The following is a 22,457-nucleotide window of genomic DNA, read 5'->3' on the forward strand; positions in this document are numbered from 1 at the left end:
AGATCTCGGATGCAAGTAGCCGAAATGAGTTTCCTTCGCAGAATATAAAGGGTGAGGAGTTCTGTCACCCGGGAGGAGCTCAGAGTAGAGCCGCTGCTCCTCCACATCGAGAGAAATCAGCTGAGGTGGCTTGGGCATCTGTTTTGGATGCCTCCTGGACGCCTACTTAGGGAGGTGTTCTAGGCATGTCACACCGGGAGGAGGCCTCGGGGAAGACCCAGGACACGCTGGAGGGACTATGTCTCTCGGCTGGCCTGAGAACGCCTCGGGATCCCCCCGGAGGAGCTGGAGGAAGTGTCTGGGGAGAGGGAAGTCTGGAGTTCTCTTCTAAGACTGCTGCCCCCGCGACCCAGCCCCGGATAAGCAAATGAAAATGACATGACACCCGGCTCGTTGAACATGTGTTTTAAAAGCCTGCTTTTTTTGTGACTGTGTATATACATGAATAAAGATAAGTGGAAAAAACTTGAAAAGAGTTTGCTAGTAAAAAGGTCATTGACAGAAACTGTAATAAAACATGAATCAACATTATTACACATGGCATTAAATTTGAGGTTTACTCAATGATGTTTATGATCTCTAATCCTAAATACTATTAATACCTTGCAAAGTTAGACATTTCACTGCTATCAGACACTGATAATTACCATTATGTACATATTATAATATTTAAAACATTACTTTAAAGTGAGCCAAAACAACAGCATATACAGTTGAAGTCAGAATTATTCGCCCCCCTTTTAATTTTTTTTCTTTTTTAAATATTTCCCAAATGATGTTTAACAGAGCAAGGTAATTTTCACAGTATGTCTGATAATATTTTTTCTTTTGAAGAAAGTCTTATTTGTTTTATTTCGGCTAAAATAAAAGCAGTTTTTAATTTTCTTTAAAACTATTTTAAGGTCAATATTATTAGCCCCTTTAAGCTATTATTTTTTCGATTGTCTGCTGAATAAAACATCGTTGTACAATGACTTGCCTAATTACCCTAACCTGCCTAATTAACCTAATTAGCCTAGTTAAGCCTTTAAATGTCACTTTAAGCTGTATAGAAGTGTCCTGAAAAATATCTAGTCAAATATTATTTACTGTCATCATGACAAAAATAAAATAAACCAGTTATTAGAGATGAGGTATAAAAACTATTATGTTTAGAAATGTGCTGAAGAAATCTGCTCTCCAATAAACAGAAATTGGGGGGAAAATAAACAAATCCTAAAAATGGCAAAAGTGGATTCTGACTCTACCTTAATGCTTTCGCGCCCTGCGCTTTGGACTTTGTGCCTAGACTGTTAAAATACAGCCTGATGGCCGTTGCAACAAAAGCAACAAGTTGTTTTCTTGTATAAGCAGAAACGGAGCAATCCAGAGAAGTGAAAGTATCTTTCAAAAGTGCATAAACTGCAATGAAAACTAGTGAAAAGATTTTTGACTGCCGAGCTACTAACGGTAACATTGTATCATTTACATCAGTATGCCATCAATCACTTAAATTAGTATAATATTAATATTCAGTAATAAAACAGTATTCTTTTCTGCAGTAGCCTAAATACATCTTAAACATTAAAATTGCTTTTTCATCAGTTTTATTTACAAATATAGCCTATGAATAGCCTAATAATAAACTATGCCTATTAATTTTAATTAAATTATAAAAACTCCTTATTTTTACATTGCAAGATGCTCAAAAACTGTATTAAAAACACAGTTAACTCCCAAAACACTGTTAAGTCTTTTATGTCAATGCGTTAATGAAAATTTTTAAACATCATTTCATTATTTAACTGCATTTCGCAACTCAACGAGGCTATTTTCAACTGCAGGGAGCACAAGAAACCAAGAATGATCCTGACTTCTGTCAAAAAAGTCAAACATGTTGATTTTTCTCTAGAAAATCGTTAAAAACTGAATCATTTTCCTTCCTGAGTCATTTTCCTTCAAACCATTTTACATTCTTTTTAAAGGAAAAAAAATATTATTTGTTTAACAACAATTGGTTTCTTTTTATTTTACATTGAAAACTTAATAATAAAATAAGGTGTTGTTTTTTTTCTTCTTCACTCCTATCAGGTGAAGTTTTTTTCCCTCTCCGCTGTCGCCAATGGCTCGCATGGTTCAGGATTGGTAGAGCTACGCATCGATGAATTTGCTCTTAAGTGTTTGAACTCTCAGTAATGATTTTAAATCACACTGAACTGAGCTAAACTGAACTGAACTGTTCCAGGTACTATGACCATTTATGTGAAGCTGCTTTGACACAATCTACATTGTAAAAGCGCTATACAAATAAAGCTGAATTGTTGTTGTTTTTTCACTTAAAAAACACTACAAAAAGTACCGATAAGAGAACCGTTAAAGTACAAAACCGATAAGCGGTATTGATAAAAGTAGCAATACCGTTAAAACCTTAACAATACCCATCCCTAATCGCTACTTCAACATACTAACACTCAAAACAATTTCACAACTTATAAACACCTTATACGTTTGCCACATTCAAATCGAAGCTAAAGTGACGGTCAAAAACGTAAAATCCCAGTTTCACCTTGAGCACCAGCAGGAAGAGCAGAGTGGCGCTCATCTGGGTCAAAAGCTGGTTCTGCTGGGCCAGAGGAAAGAAGTCTGTGAAGGCGTCTCTGTGCTGGAGGAAGGCTCTCCACTGCTGCGCGGACACAACAGAGCGGCTCAGGTGTAAAGAGGCTACGCAGACGGCCAGCAGCAGACTGCAGACGCTGGCTAAATTCCACACGCGCAGGAAGTAGCAGCGGCCCTGTTTCCAGACCAGCAAACCCTCACGAACGGAGAAATAGATGAGCAACACCAGCAGGATGAGCTGTGGGAGACGGAAAGAGTTTAATGACCTCTGTCTTCATAACACTACAAACAAACTTCGGTAATTTTGAAAATCCCCACATTTCACAGCTCTCCTAGAGGTAAAGTACACATCAAATTAAAACTAACCGTACTGATTTTGTTAGCTCACATCGCTAGTTTTGTGCAGAACAATTGATCAGTGCATGTCATTAAGAACAAAAAGTAGCGTTTGCTCTTTTGAAAATAAGCTTCCTTTTTATTTTCGGTTAGGATCTCAGATTAGGTCTGTCTGAGGTATTGGGCGTGGCTAACATACTTAACCACACCCCTCCAGCTGTCAGTTTTGACAACACACAGAAATGCTGAGCAGGCGGAGTCTGTTAGGTTGTAATAACTCCTCAAACCCTTTTGCCCTTCTTTCTGAATGAAATGCCAATTCTATTACATCCAATCAGCTCACGGTAGAATAACAAGCCACGCCCACCGTGTTTTTCATTCCATTTGTCTAGCAACTGCATCACAAAACGAAAACAAAATGATTGCAGCACCTAGTTCATGTGGACTTCAAACAGTTAATATTTTTGAATTACTTCAGCTGATCTCCAGGTATGAAGTCTTTTAGCTTAGCTTAGCATAGATCATTGAATCAGATTAGACCATTAGCATCTCATTTGAAAGTAAAAAAAAAAAGTTTTCTATTTAAAGCCTGACTCTTCTGTAGTAGTACTGTGTACTAAAACCAACGGAAAATAACAAGTTGCTATTTTAAGGACCAACATGGCTAGAAGAACTATACTCTCATTTTGGCGTAATATTCAAGGAACTTTGCTGCAGTCATGGTACGGCAGCAAAGTGTGCAATGAGATTACGCAGTGCCTGAAAATCTGCTAACTACTGTCAATATAACCAGTGTGATCACCTGCCTGTACAGGGATCAAGCCTTGCAACCATGAAGGCATTAGTGAGAGATGATTCAGAACTATTTTCAGGCGCTGGATAATAATATTGCACTGCTGCAACCGTCTTGTGGCAGCAAAGTTTATTTATTAGATAAGATTAGATTCAACTTTATTGTCATTACACATGTACAAGTACAATGCAACGTAATGCAGTTTAGTTCTAACCAGCAGTGCAATAGCAGCAAGTGCAGGATACAGGTATAAAAACCTATATTATTATGCCAGAATAAGAGTTATATAGTTTCTTTGCATATCAGACTAGAAAATAGCAACTTTTTATTTTCCGTTTTGGTTTTACTACACGATGAAACTCCAGAAGATTCAAGCTTTAAATAACAAAACTATCAAAACTCTTTGGTCATTTTTGAGCAAGATGCTAATGGTCTAATCCGATTCAATGATGTATGCTAAGCTAAGCTAAAAGTGCTCCTGCTAGACCCGACGATCAGCTGATTGGATTTAAAAGTGGTAAAACTCAACTGTTTAACACTAAGAGCTGTAAGATGAGCCTATTTTTTATTTAAGATGTCAGAAATGAGATCTGAGTGCTAATGTGAGATTACCGTGAGGAACAGCGGCAGGTCCATGCCGTGACTGAGCGTGTGGAGGCTGAAGGTCTTGAGGTCCAGACTCAACTGAGCACGCTCCGACACTGGAAACTCCAGCAGGAATGAGAAGACGGACAGCAGATCTGTGTTGATGTTATAGAGGGAAAACTCCAAGAACAGAGCCCTCGTCCTGAAAACACACGAACACACAACATCATAATGTAATAATTAACTGTTAATAAATAATAATTATTAACTGTTCAACTACAACTGATTGGAAGTTTTGTACTATAATTAAGTATAATTAAGTATAATTAAGATATTTTCATATATCAATAAATAAAATTATTATTAACAGCTTGCATAAATATGGAAATATTATTAAAACACAAATTATAATATAATATAATATAATATAATATAATATAATATAATATATGCATTAAAAATGAATATATATATATATATATATATATATATATATATATATATATATATATATATATATATATATATATGGTTAAATATTATTATTAATTTAAATAAAATTATTAATAAAATCAATAAAATAATAAAAATCGTTTGTATTTAATCTTTTAATATTTAAAAAGGAATTTTTAAAGAAATAAATATAAATACTTACATATGATTTTAAAATATTGTTATTAAATATTATTATGAATTACAATAAAATTATTAATAAAATTAAATTAAATGAAACAAACAAGATGTGCTTTAACTGCAGACTGTGCGCTTTAATTTGAGGGTATTTACATCTAAATCTGGTGAACTCTAGGAATTACAACAGTTTGCATATGTGCCTCCCACTTGTTAAGGGTCCAAAAGTAATTGGACAAAATAATATTCATCAAATATTACAAAATAAACTGTAATCTTACTTTCACAAAATAAAATAATTAATAAAATAAAACAATTAATTATTAAAATATTAAAATCTAATAAAATATATAAACATATAATATAGTATATGTTTTTAATATATATATAAGAATAAATAAAAAAATACATAAAGGATAATTTTGGTCATTAAAAAGTATTTGATTAAACAACACAAACAATTAAAACAATAAAATAAATACAAAGTTAAATCAAATGAAGACAGAAAAAATGACAAAACATAAAAATATTTATTTTATAATATGAATAGCAATATAAAACCTTATTAGACAGCTTTGAGTGTTGTGTGCAGTAGCTCAGTAACTTAATAATCATTATAAAACACATTATAAAACACAAACAACTCTTTTCATAGTTCTTCTGCCTTTTTCTGCTGTCTATCTCCTCGACTGATTAGTATGTAGAGGATCTGAGTGTGTGTGTGTTACTCACAGCGGGTCGAGCCACTGGTGTGTGTTAAGTTGATTGATCAGATTTTTCGAGTCCTGCATCTTCCTGCTGAGATCCTGCACGAATCCAGAGCTGCTGTAGACAGACACCTGACCCCAGTGCCACACACTACACACACACACACACACACACACACACACACACACACACACACACACACACACACACACACACACACACACACACACACATCAAACCTGCATGAGAATCTCAGTGTCGTGTGAACACAGAGGTGAGAAAACAAAGACTCGGAGCTGTTCCAGGATCAGTCTGACTGCTGAAATATTGATGTGTAGATCTGCACAGACTGACACTGATGCAGGACTCCAGGGCTAAAGTTTCAGCTCATTTCTATCAGATCAAAAGCCAAATTGGTCTGGCAGTAGTTTTATAAGCGCTGTCATAAAAGCACGAGCAAACCTCTAATATTTGACTGAAGGCATCGCTTTGCAGGCTCAAACTGGCTCTGTTCCCAGCAGAATCTGCAGTTTTCAGTGTAGGGGACACGACTGAAGCTTTGATTTATCGTTCTTAATAAAAGCTACAGACACATTCAGTTTATATAAATCACTGATGACAAGTCCATGATAGAAACAATAGCCCCTTTCACAAAGCGATACCAGTAAATATCCGGAAAATATCCGGAACGACTTTACCGGTAAATCCAAAAAAGTGCTGTTCACACAGGCGAGGACGTTACGGAATTTTTCCGGTAGAGACCGTTCACACATCCATTCCAAAATATAGGTAAATTCTGACATCATTCACCACAAATGAGCTCTAAACGGCTGAGCTTGCATTTGTAAACATTTGACTACACCACAAACTCAGCTTCAATAAAGCTCAGCTTCAATAAACATTTAGAGGAACACTTTCACATGTCGAGATGTACATGATATGTGTGTGTGCTGACGCTCACGGGCTGTTTCACGAGCTCACACGACGTGTCAAGCAACTGAAGGAAGCAGAGCTTGAATGTAAACAAACAGCGGTTTATCATAAGCATCCTATCGATAATTATTTACACAGTTGGCATTAAGAAGGAGCTTAGAAACGTTTTTAACTAACATCTAGCAGCTAAATGTGTCTGGAAAAACATTTAAAGGCTTCTCTTTTCATAAACCGCGCGGACGTGAATGCGTCTGACTGTTCTAAAGCAGACGTCTCACGTCAGTACATTCTAGACGTGTACGTGCTCTTTCCGGCAATCATCCTTCTGCATTCACACAGCGCAGCAGTCCGGCAAATTACCGGTAATGTTACAACTTCTCTTTTGGGAAAACTGACTGAATTTACCGATATTTTCAAAAAGGGCCTGTTCACACATACACATCATTCTGGAAAATTGCTGGTAATTTTCCGGAAAGGTCTGTATGTGTGAAAGGGGCTAATATGTGTATATACATTTGAAGTTGGAATTTTTAGTCCCAGTGTATTTTTTTTCCACCAATTAATTTCTGTTTAACGGAGAGAATATTTTTTCAACACATCTCTAAACATAATAGTTTTAATAACTCTAATAACTGATCTCTTTTATCTTTGTCATGATGACTAAATAATATTTGACTAGATATTTTTCAAGATACTAGTACAGGGTCAAATTTAAGACCTTTTAGGACCATCAAGAATGAAATTTCCGACTTATATAAGGATAAACACTAAGGATTTCCTTAATGGCCCAGCAGAAAAAAAAAGTGTTTTCTTGCCCCATCAACAAACAAAGAAACAAATTCTAATGAATTATTTTATCCACATATGAACAGTTCTGATGCAAAAACCTCTAAGTGCCGTCTGAAATTTCTCTCCTTTGTTTATGTGGATTTATTTCACTTTAAAAATCATGAAAAGAATTTATCTTTTGCCAAAAAAGGACTGATGGAAATGCTCATTTTAAAAGAAAATTCCAGACGGCATTAAAAGGTTTCTGCATCTGATCTCTTCATATTGGAAATAATGTGTCAAATCAAGCAGACACTAGTTGTGTACAGTACATGCAATTTTTTTAACATAACTTAAACTGTTAATAAACTAATGTACACATAACAAAATGTTATAATATTATTATAAATAGAGTTATGCTAAAAGTTAAATTGAGATGAATTGTTGGTGATTGAATGTGTTCATAAAAAAAGGAAAATTAAGAACAGTTCAAAATAATTTTGGACCTAAAAGCTGAAAAACTTTTTTTTTTTTTTTTTTTAAATGTAAGACTTTTTAAGACCCTGCAAACACCCTGTAGTATTGAGTGACATTTAAAGGCTTAACTGGGGTAATTAGACAAGTCATTGTATAACAGTGGTTTGTTCTGTAGACATTTGAAAAACATATAGCTTAAAGGGGCTAATAATATTGACCTTAAATGATTTTAAAAAAATTTAAAACTGCTTTTATTTTAGCCGAAATAAAACAAACCAGACTTTCTCCAGAAGAAAAAATATTATAGAAAATACTGTGAAAATTTCCTGAATCTATGAAACATCATTTGGGAAAGATTTGGAAAAAAAAAACAAGAAAAATTTAACTGTATTTATACTTTCAGTCAGATTTCTCTATATCTGATGAGTTTACTATCTGGTCATGTGACTCTCACCCGCTGCTCTGAGCTGTACTGACGCTCCAGTTCTGCACCAATCCGGATGCTGACTCGGCCCACCCGGCCTGGACACACCCAAACCAAGAGGATGCTGGGAAATATCCACTGACGGGGCATTCTGGAGGACAGCGAGGGTCAGAGAGTGTCATAAGGTGAAGAGATTCTGCATTTTATTATTAGTTTTATAAACACATGTGCATATAGCTCATTCGTCTCTTCATTGCGTTAAACATTTTTAAGAAAGAAAATTTCATCCTGACCTCTCAAAAAAATGATAAAATTAGCCATTTTACCGATATGGTTTCAGGGTTTCAGAAAAGTCAAAAGTCAAGTCAAATTTAAGACTTTTTACATCAATAAAATGTCATAAAAATACAGGTAAAAGTGCTCTGTTGGCCAGTGTAAAAGAGTTTTTGATCACACTTTATTTTGATGGTCCGTTTGTTGAATTGAAGTTACATTGCATCTACATGCCAACTAATTCTCAATAGATTATAAGTAGACTGTTAGGTTAGGGTTGGGTTTAGATAAGTAAGTTGACATGTACTTGCAAAGTGTCTTATAGTCAGTTAAATGTCTTTTGATGGAGCAGTATTAGCAGATATTAAGCAGACAGTCTACTAATACTCAAATGAACCATCAAAATAAAGTGTTACCTAGTTTTTACTTGCCCCATTAATCAAAATTTTTTTTATTAGGACTCTATTTTAAAGATCTAGGTGCAAAGTCTAAAGCGCATGGCGTATAAGCATTAAGGCCGTGTCCGAATCCAGTTTTGCTATTTTAAGGATGGAAAAATACAGTTTGCGCCCGGCGCATGGCCTAACAGGGTTGTGCTTATTCTCTTAATGAGTTCTGGGCGTGTTTTGAGCATAAAATGCATTACACCAATCAGAGTCTCATCTCACATAAGAGTCAGTTGTGCTTTTTAAGTGTAAAAACTGAACACTTCACTAGCGAGTTAAACAGAGCATCTGCAGCGCGAGGATAAAGAACAAGCCTCCTCCATTCAGCCTCTTTACTATACTCTTTACTTTTACTCCTTTACTTTTGTGGATAAGGAAATGTATTCACTCCTCTGAAGACATCCATTAGCCTACAAATTTAAATTTAATGTAAATGAATAATTGAACAATAATAATAATAACCAAGTGTGGTCAAAAACCTGAGTTATATCCAAACACACATCCTGTTTTTATGCCCCATACGGTGATGCAGATGTCTCCAAACCCCACAGGTGGAAAAATCTAAACTTTTGTTTATTAAACAAATATAAATATGGAGATAATAAATAATACAGCTAATAATAATAACATTATACAAATGCAGATTGTCATGAATAAACTGAAAGCTGCATGGAGGCAGTGGTTTTTATATTTATGTAGAAAATAATAATTTCCGTAACATTTTAATCCTTGAATTGTTTTCTCCTGTAAAGATATTTGTGTGTTTCTGTACATCCTGTGTGTATTAAGCAATGTTTAAGTGTTCGGACCTGCATAAATGGAAAACTAGCGCACTCTGCGCTGGACTTTAGAGCAGCTTTAAGTTTGTCAATGGTGCGGTCTATTTCATTTCCTCAAAATAGCAACACACCAACAATGCGCCTTAACACACCTCCTTTATAGACCAGCACACTCATGAGTTCACAAAGTGGTGCAAATTGATTTGCTATTTAAACAATGTGGTGGAAAACATAAAAAATTACTGTTGCGCTGGTCTGAAAATAGCAACAAATCCCGCCAAACACATCTTACGCCTTATTGCGCTGAGAGTATGATAGAGAAATATACTTTAAATAATGTATCAAAACAAGTAAACTCAAGTTATACACTGCAAAAACTGCTTTTCTTAGATTTTCTGCCTTGTTTCTAGTCCAAATATCTAAAAATCCTTAAATCAAGAAGCTTTTTCAAGCCAAGCAGAACATATTGTGGTGTTTTTAGAAATAATACAGCAAAATTAAGTGAGCTGCTCTTTAAAGCATGCAGAATAATCTGCCAATGAGGTAAGCAATATAATCTTCTCTCAAAAGGGAAAAACAGGATTACTTTGCTTACTCCATTCACAGATCATTTATCTAGGTTAGCATCCTGAGCTAAAACACACAAGGCTGTAAAATGTCAACTCTGTTACTGGTTTAACAGTTAGCTAACAGCTGCAATTAGTAAGAGAATACATCAAATCAAGCCATTGTGTAGTAGATGATGTGTTAATGAGGGTATGGTCAACAGTGGTCATGTGATTAGTGCTGGTTCAGGTACCTGGCTGAGCTCTCGTCTGCCGGAGACGAGCTCGACCAATCAGCAGGCTGCCCGTCTTCTCCATCAGCACCTGCTCGTCCAGTAGCCGTGGTAACAGCGAGTTTGAGAGCCACGCCCACACATCCTCACGACTGCACAGATCAGATCAGACACGAGTTAATATGTGTGTGTGTTTGTGTGTTAGCATGTTTATGTGTGTGTGCGTGCGTTTGAGGTTGTGTGTGTATGTTTAAGTGTATGTGTGTGTGTGTGTTTGTGTAAATGTGAGTGTGTCTGTTTGCGTATGTGTGTGTACGACATTATGTGAAAGTAGTGAGTGTGTGAATGTGTGTGTGTGTGTGATTTTGCGAGTGTGTACATGTAAGTGTGTTTATGCTTGCACATGTTTTGGTGTGTGTTTGTGCAAGACTGAGTGTGCGTGTGTGTGTTTGCATGTGTGTGTGAGATGCTCAGAGAGGCTCATGGTGTGAAACAGCATCCACCTGTCGAAGGCTCGACATCAACACACTGTCAGCTCTTCTTCATCTGTCTGAACACATACATCAGCACAGATCTACACACACACACACACACACACCTGCCTGACCGCACACAGATCAACAGCACATGCACAGAGATTCAGCAAATAACAGCACAGAGAGGAGTGTGCTGCCTTTACTCTCTGTTCAAGTCTCACAGACTCTGGAACAACTTGTGCTGAAGTAGCCAAGACCAATTATCTGTGGGAAAATAACATACTCCTCTCACTCCCTCCTTCCCTCTCTCTCTATATATATATAAATATATTAGGGATGTAACGGTATCAGAATTTCACGGTACGATAATACCTCGGTATGAATGGCACGGTACGGTATTTATTGAATCATTTACAGGAAAAACAAAACTAATGAAAAGACTCGAAAAAAGTGCTAAAAGTGTTTATTTACCTTAGCACTGAACATATCAATGACATACAGATTAGCCATCTATCTGGAAGTTTCGAAACAGGAACTTCAATTTTTCAATTTTAATAAAAAAAAACTATTAAACCATTTATATATATATATATATATATATATATATATATATATATATATATATATATATATATATATATATATATATAAATAAAGTTTCAATTTAGTATTGTTGAAGACTCAACACATTCAACATTTAATCACACACTTACTCAGATAGAGATGTTTTTTTTAAGGAAAATTATCATATAACTATAATCTGGTAAAAGCTGGGATCTCTGGGCATGTCCCCTGCAACTAGGGATGTAACGGTATCAGAATTTCACGGTACGGTAATACCTCGGTATGAATGTCACGGTACGGTATTTATTGAATCATTTACAGGAAAAAACAAAACTTATGAAAATACTCCAAAAAAGTGCCAAAAGTGTCAATGACATACAAATTAGCCATCTATCTGTTAGCTTTGAAACAGGAACTTCAATTTTAATAACAAAAAAATATTAAACCAAAAAAAATAAAGTTTCAATTTAGTAGTGTTGAAAACTCATCACATTCAACATTTAATCACTCACTCACTTAGATAGAGATGGGTTTAAAGGAAAATTATCATATAAATATAATCTGGTAAAAGCTGGCATCTCTGGGTATTTACAATGTCCCCTGCAACAGAAAAAAACCCTCTCATTTGGGACTGAGGTTTCTGGGACAGAGAGATATGATTTAGCCAAGGTTGACAGCAGTGGGTAACGTTGTGCATCGTCTTTCCACCACTTGAGAGGACAAGCCATGAGTGAGATAGAGGTCTCATGTCTGCATCAATCTGAACAGTGTGCTGTGTTTCTGCAGTCCCCATGACTGATTATTAGTCCTATTCCCCAACTTGCATGCACGTGCACACACAGTGCTCAACCTGCGCAGTGCACATGCCCTTTTTAGTCTTGGATAGAAAGTTCCCTTCCAAAATGATCAAAAGTGCCCCCGCGACGCGACATACCCTCCGTCCCCGCTTTACAGTATGCGCGCGACAACACAGCTGATAAGAACTCGCGCGACAACACCGCTATTCAGTACGCGCGCGACAACACAGCTGATAAGAACTCGCGCGACACACCGTTATTCAGTAAGCGCGCGACAACACAGCTGATAAGAACTCGCGCGACAACACCGCTATTCAGTACGCGCGCGACAACACAGCTGATAAGAACTCGCGCGACACACCGTTATTCAGTAAGCGCGCGACAACACAGCTGATAAGAACTCGCGCGACAACACCACTATTCAGTAAGCGCGCGACAACACAGCTGATAAGAACTCGCGCGACAACACCACTATTCAGTAAGCGCGCGACAACACAGCTGATAAGAACTCGCGCGACAACACCACTATTCAGTACGCGCGCAGCGACAACACAGCTGATAAGAACTCGCGCGACAACACCACTATTCAGTAAGCGCGCGACAACACAGCTGATAAGAACTCGCGCGACAACACCACTATTCAGTACGCGCGCAGCGACAACACAGCTGATAAGAACTCGCGCGACAACACCACTATTCAGTAAGCGCGCGACAACACAGCTGATAAGAACTCGCGCGACAACACCACTATTCAGTACGGGCGCAGCGACAACACCCAGCTCTTTTTCATCCCCGCTTCTAGCAGCACACTCCATTTCCGCATTACTGGATCTGTAGCGACAACAGAGCGCAAGGGATGATGGTCAAGCATGGGCTGATGGGAATTGTAGTTTCCGGTACCTCCCGTTCGCTTCATTCGCCTGAGCAAATTTTCTCAGAAGACCTATAGTTTTACCGAGTCATGCGACTACGGTAATATCGAAAAAAATTAATATTGCGGTATGACGGTATTTACAATACTGTTACATACCTACCCTACCAGAAAAAAACCCTCTCATTTGGGACTGAGGTTTCTGGGACAGAGAGATATGATTTAGCCAAGGTTGACAGCAGTGGGTAACGTTGTGCATCGTCTTTCCACCACTTGAGAGGACAAGCCATGAGTGAGATAGAGGTCTCTTTGCAGTACAAGTCAATGTCTGCATCAAACAAGTGTGCTGTGTTCTGCAGTCCCCATGACTGTTTTTAGTCGTATTGCCTGACTTATATTTCACCACAGTCTGGCAGTGCCTGCATACTGTTTTTTTCTTTGTCTGTCACCTTTTCTCCTTTTTCGTATCTTTTTAGAAAGAAACCGAAATGCTTCCACACATCCGATTTAAAACCCGCTTTAGGTTCGATTATTTCCAGCTCTTTTTCTTCCCCGCTACTAGCAACACACTCCATTTCCGCATTACTGGATCTGTAGTGACAACAAACCGCAAAGAATGATGGCCACGCCTAGGCTGATAGGAATTGTAGTTCCCGCTACCTACCGTTCGCTTCATTCGCCTAAGCAAACTTTTCTCAGAAATATAGTTTTATTGAGTCATGCGCCTACGGTAATATTTAAAAGAATTACTATTGCGGTATGATGGTATTTACAATACTGTTACATCCCTAATATATATATGTGTGTGTATTTATACAACAGTTCTGTCTGGTTCTCGAATCTGATTGGCTGATATCAGCGCGATATTCTGCAATAACAGCACTCTACAGCCTCCTCATCCTTCTGTATCACTCCACCAACATACAGAAACTGCAGATCAATAAATTCACCACAGTTTGACAAGATTGTAGTTGTTTAGATTGCAACTACGCAGTTTATTTATAAGGAAAGAGCCTGTTTTAAATATTAAATATTTTGGAGACAGTGCATCGGCGGCCATCAGCCTGTCATAAGCCGCCTTTTCACTGCACATGACTGTCGAAATACGCCCCCTTGTGGCAATCACACAGGATATTCATTGTTGTCGTGCATCATGGGAGCATACCTACCAACATTTTGATCATAAAATCCGGTGGTTGCACATTGGGTTTGGTGCGCATGAGGACTGTACCAAAAAGCTGAGGGGTTGGGGGGTTGGGGGTGGAATTCCAGGAGTTTTCTTCGAGACAAAACAATACGGGACATGGGCAGGACATGGGTCTGAAATACGGGAGACTCCCGGGAGTGTTGACAGGTATGCATGAGATTATTCCAGATTATTTGGACCAAATGATGTTTATTTAGTTTGAACAGTTTTTGTCTGTTGCTTAACAAAATGTGCAGAACATTATGTGTGCATGTGTGTACCTTGTATAAAAATGTCCCCATAAGTATAGTAATACCAGTAAATTTTGACCTCAAGGGAAAACGGCTCATAAATCACCCACAATGAAGTGTTTTGATAATGTAGAAATGCAGATTATTTCTTGTGAGGGTTGGGTCTAATGGTATATACAGTCTGCACAGTATATAAATCACTACACTTATGGGAAGTCCCCATAATGATAGCTTAACAAGTGTGTGTGTGAGTACCTGCTGATGTTGTTAAAGTGTTTTGTAAGGAAATGATCCTGCAGTTGAGCGTTCAGTCTGAGGCGATGTGCGTCTTTTTCCGAGTCGGAGTAATTGAGCAGTAAAACCACCATCAGGAAGAGCATGTAGAGCAGGAAACCCTGTCAGAGCAAAGAGCAGACGGCCGTTATTCAAACTCCCACTCACTCATAGCTGATACAGACACACGTCTATCACTGCCATATCCTGTCCGACAGCCAATCAGAACGCAGAGCTGGAAAAACAACACTGTCAATTATGGATCCTGGATTGAATGGCAGCTGCCAGCCATGATGAAGGCCCTTTTCACATTTCTCAGTGTTTCTCAGTAGCAGAAGTCATCATAGCTGGGTAAGCTTAGAGCTAACTAAATGGGAGAGTACAACAAATATTGATAACACTTTATAATAACTACACACTATAAATCATTTATTAAGCATTAGCAAATAGTGAATTCATTATCTGTTAAGCATTAACTCTACGTTAATAAACGTTAGTAAGCAGTTTATAACTGCAGATACAAATGCTCTATTCTTGACTTATAACCACATTTAAAATGTGCTTAATAATTGTTTTTCATACTTAGTAAATTATTAATATTTCATTACTAAATTAAGTATCGCATTATTTACAAACCAGTTGTATTTAAGAGTAGTTGAGGGTTTTTAGGATCATTCAGAATGATTTAGTAAATGATTAATAAACTATTGAAATTAACGTTTATATGTCTTATTATTCAGGCATATATTAATGGGTACTATGTATATTAATAAATGCTTTATTAACTCAACTTCATGCAGTTTTGTGACCTAATTTAAAGTGAGGACTATTAATGCTTTATAAATCCTTTATAAATGACAAATAAAGGCTCAGAATCAAATGAACGATAATCTTTGCAATCTTTTCTAAAATGTAAAATTACAGTAAAGTTTAAACATTGCTGAATAACAGGAGTGTCAAAATACAACAAAACTGGATAAAACAACAATATAATAATTAAACAATGTAATAAAATGCTATGTTTAAACTCTACAGTGATTTTATTTTAGATCAGGTTGCAAAGATTTATTTTTTATTTGAAGTACAATTTCATTTGTGTATCTTGAATTGAATAGGTATGAATAATGTCATTTTTCCTGTTTAGAATTTAACTGAGCCTTTATTTGTCATTTATAAGGGATTTATAAAGCATGAATAGTCCTCACTTTAGATTAGGTCACAAAACTAGTTGAAGTTGAGTTAATAAAGCATTTATTAATATACATAGTACCCATTAATATATGTCTGAATAATAAGACATATAAACGTTGATTTCAATAGTTTATTAATTATTTACTAACTCATTCTGAATGATCCTAAAAACCCTCAACTACTCTTAAATACAACTGGTTTGTAAATAATGCGATACTTAATTTAGTAATGAAATATTAATAATTTACTAAGTATGAAAAAACAATTATTAAGCACATTTTAAATGTGGTTATAAGTCAAGAATAGAGCATTTGTAGCTGCAGTTATAAACTGCTTACTAACGTTTATTAATGTAGAGTTAATGCTTAACAGATAATGAATTCACTATTTGCTAATGCTTAATAAATGATTTATAGTGTGTAGTTATTATAAAGTGTTACCAAATATTTGTTTTACAGCTCTATTTGCTGAAATAATAAAACTCCACGATGTTTAAAAATGTGTTGAAAAAAATCTGCTTACCGTTGAAGAGAAATTGGGGAAGAATATATACAAGCGGGCTCATAATTCAGACATCAACCGTCTGACATCAACGTATATACCATGGTAAAATGAATGAAGTGGTGCAACCGCGGTACCTTCAGCATGGTGTGCAGCAGACGGACTTTACGCGCCTCTTCTCTGGCCTGTGAGAGAGCGAATCCCTGCGGCGGGCGCACTCGGGGGATCCGCTGGACCACTCGCTCCACACGCGGACACTCCACCAACACATCCTGCTCCTCAGGCCGCAGACGCCGCACCACCAGAGAGAAATACACACCCTCCAGCAACACCTAAACACACACATCGCAGAGTTACAGAACACACAGGAATAGCAAATATGGACATCTGGACATTTCAAGTGCAATTTTTAAAACAACAAACAAAATACAATACAACACACTACCTGACAAAAGTCTTGTCAACAACAAATAATATCTTGACTTCTAATTGATTATTTGGTATCAGAAGTGGCGGTCCCACTTTATATTAAGTGGCCTTAACTAATAAGTACTTACACGGGAATTAATAGTTTGTTGCAATGTACTTATTGTGTAAATACATGTATTTACTGTGTATTTATGCTTGATTAAATACCCGTATGTAATTACATCTGTTATTAACTATTGTAATTACATTTGTAAATACACTGTTGGTCATCCCTTACACCTTAACCCACCCTTAAACCTACCCATACCACCAAACCTGTCCATAACCCAACCTCTATCCCAACTCAAACGCACCACAGGTGTTCTCAAAGACATTATGAACACAGTAAGTACACTGTATTTATTTTTTGATGCAAGTACATAGTAGTTAAGGACACTTAATATAAAGTGGGACCGAAGTGGCTTATATGAAAGGCAAAGGCATCTAGGAGCGCTATCCTGCTGGAGAATTTGCCCTCTCCTGTGGTTTATTATGTAATGGGCAGCACAAATGTCTTGATACCTCAGGCTGTTGATGTCTGCAGATCTCTCGCACACCCCCATACTGAATGTAACCCCAAACCATGATTTCTCCTTTACCAAACTTGACTGAATTCTGTGAGAATCTTGAGTCCATGTTGGTTCCAGTAGGTTTTCTGCAGTATTTGTGATGATTAGGATGCAGATCAACAGATGATTCATCAGCAAAATCCACCTTCTGCCACTTTCAATTGATCAACTAGAAGTCAAGTTAATATTTGTTGCTCCTACAACTGGGATTAATGACAAGACTTTTGTCAGGTAGTGTACGTTAATACTCACTGCTATCAATATTGATACAATTTAAAAACAGTTTTCATACAATATTTAAAATGTTATATTCATTCATTAATTTATTTTCCTTCGGCCTAATTCCTGATTCATCAAGGGTCACCACAGTGGAATGAACCGCCAACTATTCTGACATATGTTTTGTGCAGTGATTGCCCTTTAAGGCGCAACCCAGCACTGGGAAGTTTAATATTCACTAATTAATACAAATGATTTAACATGATCTAATTAATACTGATTTTTAAAAAGTCTAACTATTAAAAACAATACATTTGTTAAATGATGATATACTTACTTATTGTAAATAATATTGATGAAAAAATAATATCCATGCTCATTTTTGGTAAAGATGTTGCCCAAGTTTTGTATAAAAGAAATAAATTATTTTATAAAATGTAAAGAAATAAATATATTAAATCTGAATATGCATTAAAATTCACACGATAATAAATAATACAAATAATTTAACATGATCTAATTAGTACAGAATTTTTAAAAGTCTGACTATTAAAAACAACGCACTTGTTAAATGATGATATATCTACTTATTGCAATTAATATTAATAAGAAAATAATATTTATATTCATTTTTGTCGAAGATGTTGCCCAAGTTTAATATAAAAAAATCTAATTAATTAGACAAATGTATTTAAATAAATTTATTTTATTAAAAATTGAGTGTGTATTAAAATTCATAATACAATAATAATTAATACAAATTATTTAACATGATTTATTTAATACAGAATTTTAAAAAGTCTAACAATTAAAAACAACTTACTTGCTAAATGATGATATATTTACTTATTTTAATTAATATGGATGAGAAAATAATATTAATGTTCTTTTATGGCGAAGATGTTCTCCAAGTTTTGTATAAAAAATATAATTAAAACTCACATTAATTAAAAAATGTAAATAAATAAATTAAATTTGAATATGCATTACAATTCACAAAATAATAATACAAATAATTTAACATGGTCTAATTAATACATCATTTTTAAAAAGTCTAACAATTAAAAACAATTCATTTGTTAAATTATGATATATTTACTTATTGCAATTAATATTAATGATAAAATAATATTAATGTTTATTTTTGGCAAAGATGCTGCCCAAGTTTTGTATAAAAGAAATAACTCAAATTAATTTGAAAACTATCAATAAATAAATATTTTAAATATGAATACGCATTAAATTTCACACAATAATAATTAATAGAAATCGTTTAACATAATGTTTAATTAACTATCAAAAGACAACACACTTGTTAAATGTTATATTCACTTATTGCAATTAATATTAATGAGAAAATAATATTTATATTCATTTTTTACCGAGGATGTTGCCCAAAATGTAAATACATTAGTTAATTAAATTTGAATTTGTATTCAAATTCACACAATATTAAATCTGATATGAATATCATCATTTCCCAGTGATGGGTTGCAGCTGGACAGGCATCTGCTGAATGATCAAAATTGTTAAATCAAAATTGTTGATATATAATAATATTAACTTTCAATTGCATTTGAAAATTAAATTATTATTCATTAGAAAACATTTATCAAAGTAAACTTGACAATACTTTAAAAACTGCTATTTAAGAAACGCAGATGTATCAATGTACCTTTAGAGGTTCAAGAAGGAGGAATGACGACAGGAAGCTGACAATGCAGGAGATGAGCCACATCAGAGCCACGCCTTCACTGAAGCCCCGCCCCAACCACATTGATAGACTGCTGGACAGGATAAGCCCCGCCCAGCTGGCCCACAGAGCTGCCAATCCGCACAGAGGAGGAAGCGGTCTGGGTTTACAGACATCCGCCACCACTGAAAGACAGAGATGGACGTTAACAAAAGTGTATAATGATGCATGTATAACCTATTAAGGTGGTTTGTGACGTCTCCTTGTTATTCAAGATGCTTAAAAATCATACTTCAACATTCAACATTTGCTGCGATTTACTGTTAGGGTTTGGTTTAGGGGTAGAGGTGGAATAAGGCCATATAATAAGCAGTTTTTATTGTAATAAATACATTATGCATATTGAGAGTCCTCATAAACCACCAATACCAACATCTCTGTGTGTGTGTACCTGTGCGCGAAGTAAAGGCAGTTTTGGGTGGGTCTCGTCTAAAGGTGGCACAAGGAACCGGCTCATTCATCTTCTGCAGTAAAATCACCTCCGTCTTATCACCGAATATACTGGAGCTGAACACACATACACACACACATTAATCAGCACAGAGACATGCAACTCATCTAAAGCAACTCTACAGATCTTTCAGCTTAAACTTTTTATCATGAAACCCTGTGTATTAGGAGTCGCATGGCTTAGTATAATCTAAATGGTCTACGGCTGAAATATGCATTTGAAAACTAGTGAAGATGTGCATTATTATTAAGAAATTACAATACTTGTGTTGTTTGAACCTACAGCATCTCTCCAGTTATGACTGATGCAGATGAAAAAAAAATGGAAAAAATTGGATCAAATTGATCCACAAAAAAAAAAGTATATCAAAATGCATCCACATGAAACATTTACTTAAAGGATGGAGTACATTTACTTGTTCTTGCCGAATAAACCCTGACTAAACATTAGCCCCTTTCACACAGTGATACTGGTAAATATCTGGAAAATTTCCGTAACGACTTTACCGGTGAATTCAAAAAAGCGCTGTTTACACAGGTGAGGACGTTACGGAATTTTTCCGGAAAAGAGCATTCACACATCCATCGCATGCCGGTAAATTCTGACATCATTAACCAGAAATAACCTCTAAATGGCTGCGCTTGTGTTTGTAAACATTTGACTACATTACAAACTCTTTGGATGGATCAGTATTGAGTACAACTCTAATGAAAACATAGGGAAACACTTTCGCATGTCGAGATATTCATGATATGTGTGTGTGCTGGCGCTATGGGCGCTCACGGGCACACGCAAAGCTTGAAGGTAAACAAACAACGGATTATCATAAACATTTTATCGATTATTTATTAATTTTATCGATTATTTATTAATTATTTACACAGTTGGCATTAGGAAGGAACATAGAAACATTATCTGACTAACTTCTAGCAGCTAAAGGTGTCTGGAAAAATATTCAAAGGCTTTTATTCTCATAAACCGCGCGCACGTGAATGCGTCTGACTGTTCTGATTGGCTAAAGCAGGTGTCTCACGTCAGCACGTTCTAGACGTGGACGCGCTCTTTCCGGCAATCTTCCTTCTGCGTTCACACACCGCAGCATTCCGGCAAATTACCGGTAATGTTACAACTTCTCTTTCCGGAAAATAGCCAGAACAAATTTACCGGTATTTTCAAAAAGGACCTGTTCACACATACAACCTTTCCAGAAAATTGCCGGTAATTTTCCGGAAAGGTCTGTATGTGTGAAAGGGGCTACTGATCTAAGCTGTTACCATTTAAAAAAAGAAAAGCCTGCAGAAAAAAAATGGCTGAATGGATTATACACTAACCTACTCATTATTCAGTCACAAGATGGCACCATACATACACCATAATTATCTATATCAATAAATTACTAATTTGACGTACCCATATGAACCCGTGACATTAGTTTCAGCAGTTATCTGGGAATAACATACCTTAAATTGACCAATCAGTATCAAGTATTCCACAGAGATGTGTAATAAGTTGTATTAATCTGTACCAGTCTTAATAGTCGGGGTATTTAATATTTTATAAAATTTCATTAACACTCACAGATCGCCCACATCACTGTCCGTCTGGGAGAGCAGCTGTCCGTCAGCCAGAATGCGCTTGATTAGATCCTCATCTGTCAAATTAAAACCAGCAACCAATCAACAACAACCTCCATTTTTCAGACACGCCCCTCCAAAATTCAGATGTTTGCCACTAAGTCAAGTTTATTTATAAACTAATTTCATGCTTATGATTGGTCTAAGCTGTTCCTGCATCAGATGATTCCTAACTCACTATAAATAACCAGAGTTTCTTATCTCAATATCTTCGTCTTGAAGAACCCCCCCTACCAACCCCTACTCCCCCCTCCTTTTCAGATGGGTGACACAGCGGCCCAGTGGTTAGCAATGTTGCCTCACAACAAGAATGTCTCTGGTTAAAATCCCTACTAAACCAGATGACATTTCTGTGCAGAGTTTTGCTTGTTCTCCCCGTGCTCGTGTGGGTTTTCCCGAGGTTCTTCGGTTCTCCAGTAAATTGAACACACAAAATTGATACCATAGTCAAGCTCTTAGCGAGTACACCTCTCCACAGTCATCCATATCCGTCATTTAGCTAGAAATAAGCCAGGGGGAGTTAATCGAGATCTACAGGAGGAAGCCCAGGGCTCAAAGATCTCATCAGCTCAGGGTAGAGATCTGCGTGGGACTAAATTTTGAATCCCGCTCCCGCCAGGTTTTAGTCCGTACCCGACTGCTCCCGCTTATATTCAGCATTTGTAGTCCTGCTGCCCGCCCCGCCCCTGCTAACGAGGGAGAGGCGGGGTGGTGGGAGTACAAAACCG

General features: G+C 36.3%; 1 protein-coding gene across 3 annotated transcripts in view; it reads right to left on the reverse strand.

Annotated features, from left to right (window-relative positions):
* pkd1a (polycystic kidney disease 1a) overlaps positions 1-22,457 on the reverse strand; it is a 179,627-nt gene that overhangs the window by 9,600 nt on the left and 147,570 nt on the right. For all 3 annotated transcript variants that reach the window (XM_073906194.1, XM_073906196.1, XM_021477406.3), the window contains 10 exons: positions 21,674-21,746; positions 20,036-20,151; positions 19,567-19,769; positions 16,773-16,967; positions 14,926-15,065; positions 10,547-10,677; positions 8,280-8,400; positions 5,672-5,797; positions 4,337-4,511; positions 2,546-2,833 (listed from right to left, as the gene is read on the reverse strand). In XM_073906194.1, the coding sequence (XP_073762295.1) occupies positions 2,546-2,833; positions 4,337-4,511; positions 5,672-5,797; positions 8,280-8,400; positions 10,547-10,677; positions 14,926-15,065; positions 16,773-16,967; positions 19,567-19,769; positions 20,036-20,151; positions 21,674-21,746 (1,568 nt within the window). The remainder of the gene's footprint in view (positions 1-2,545; positions 2,834-4,336; positions 4,512-5,671; positions 5,798-8,279; positions 8,401-10,546; positions 10,678-14,925; positions 15,066-16,772; positions 16,968-19,566; positions 19,770-20,035; positions 20,152-21,673; positions 21,747-22,457) is intronic.

Source organism: Danio rerio, chromosome 1, assembly GCF_049306965.1.
Source record: "Danio rerio strain Tuebingen ecotype United States chromosome 1, GRCz12tu, whole genome shotgun sequence".
NCBI classification, from domain to species: Eukaryota; Metazoa; Chordata; class Actinopteri; order Cypriniformes; family Danionidae; genus Danio; species Danio rerio.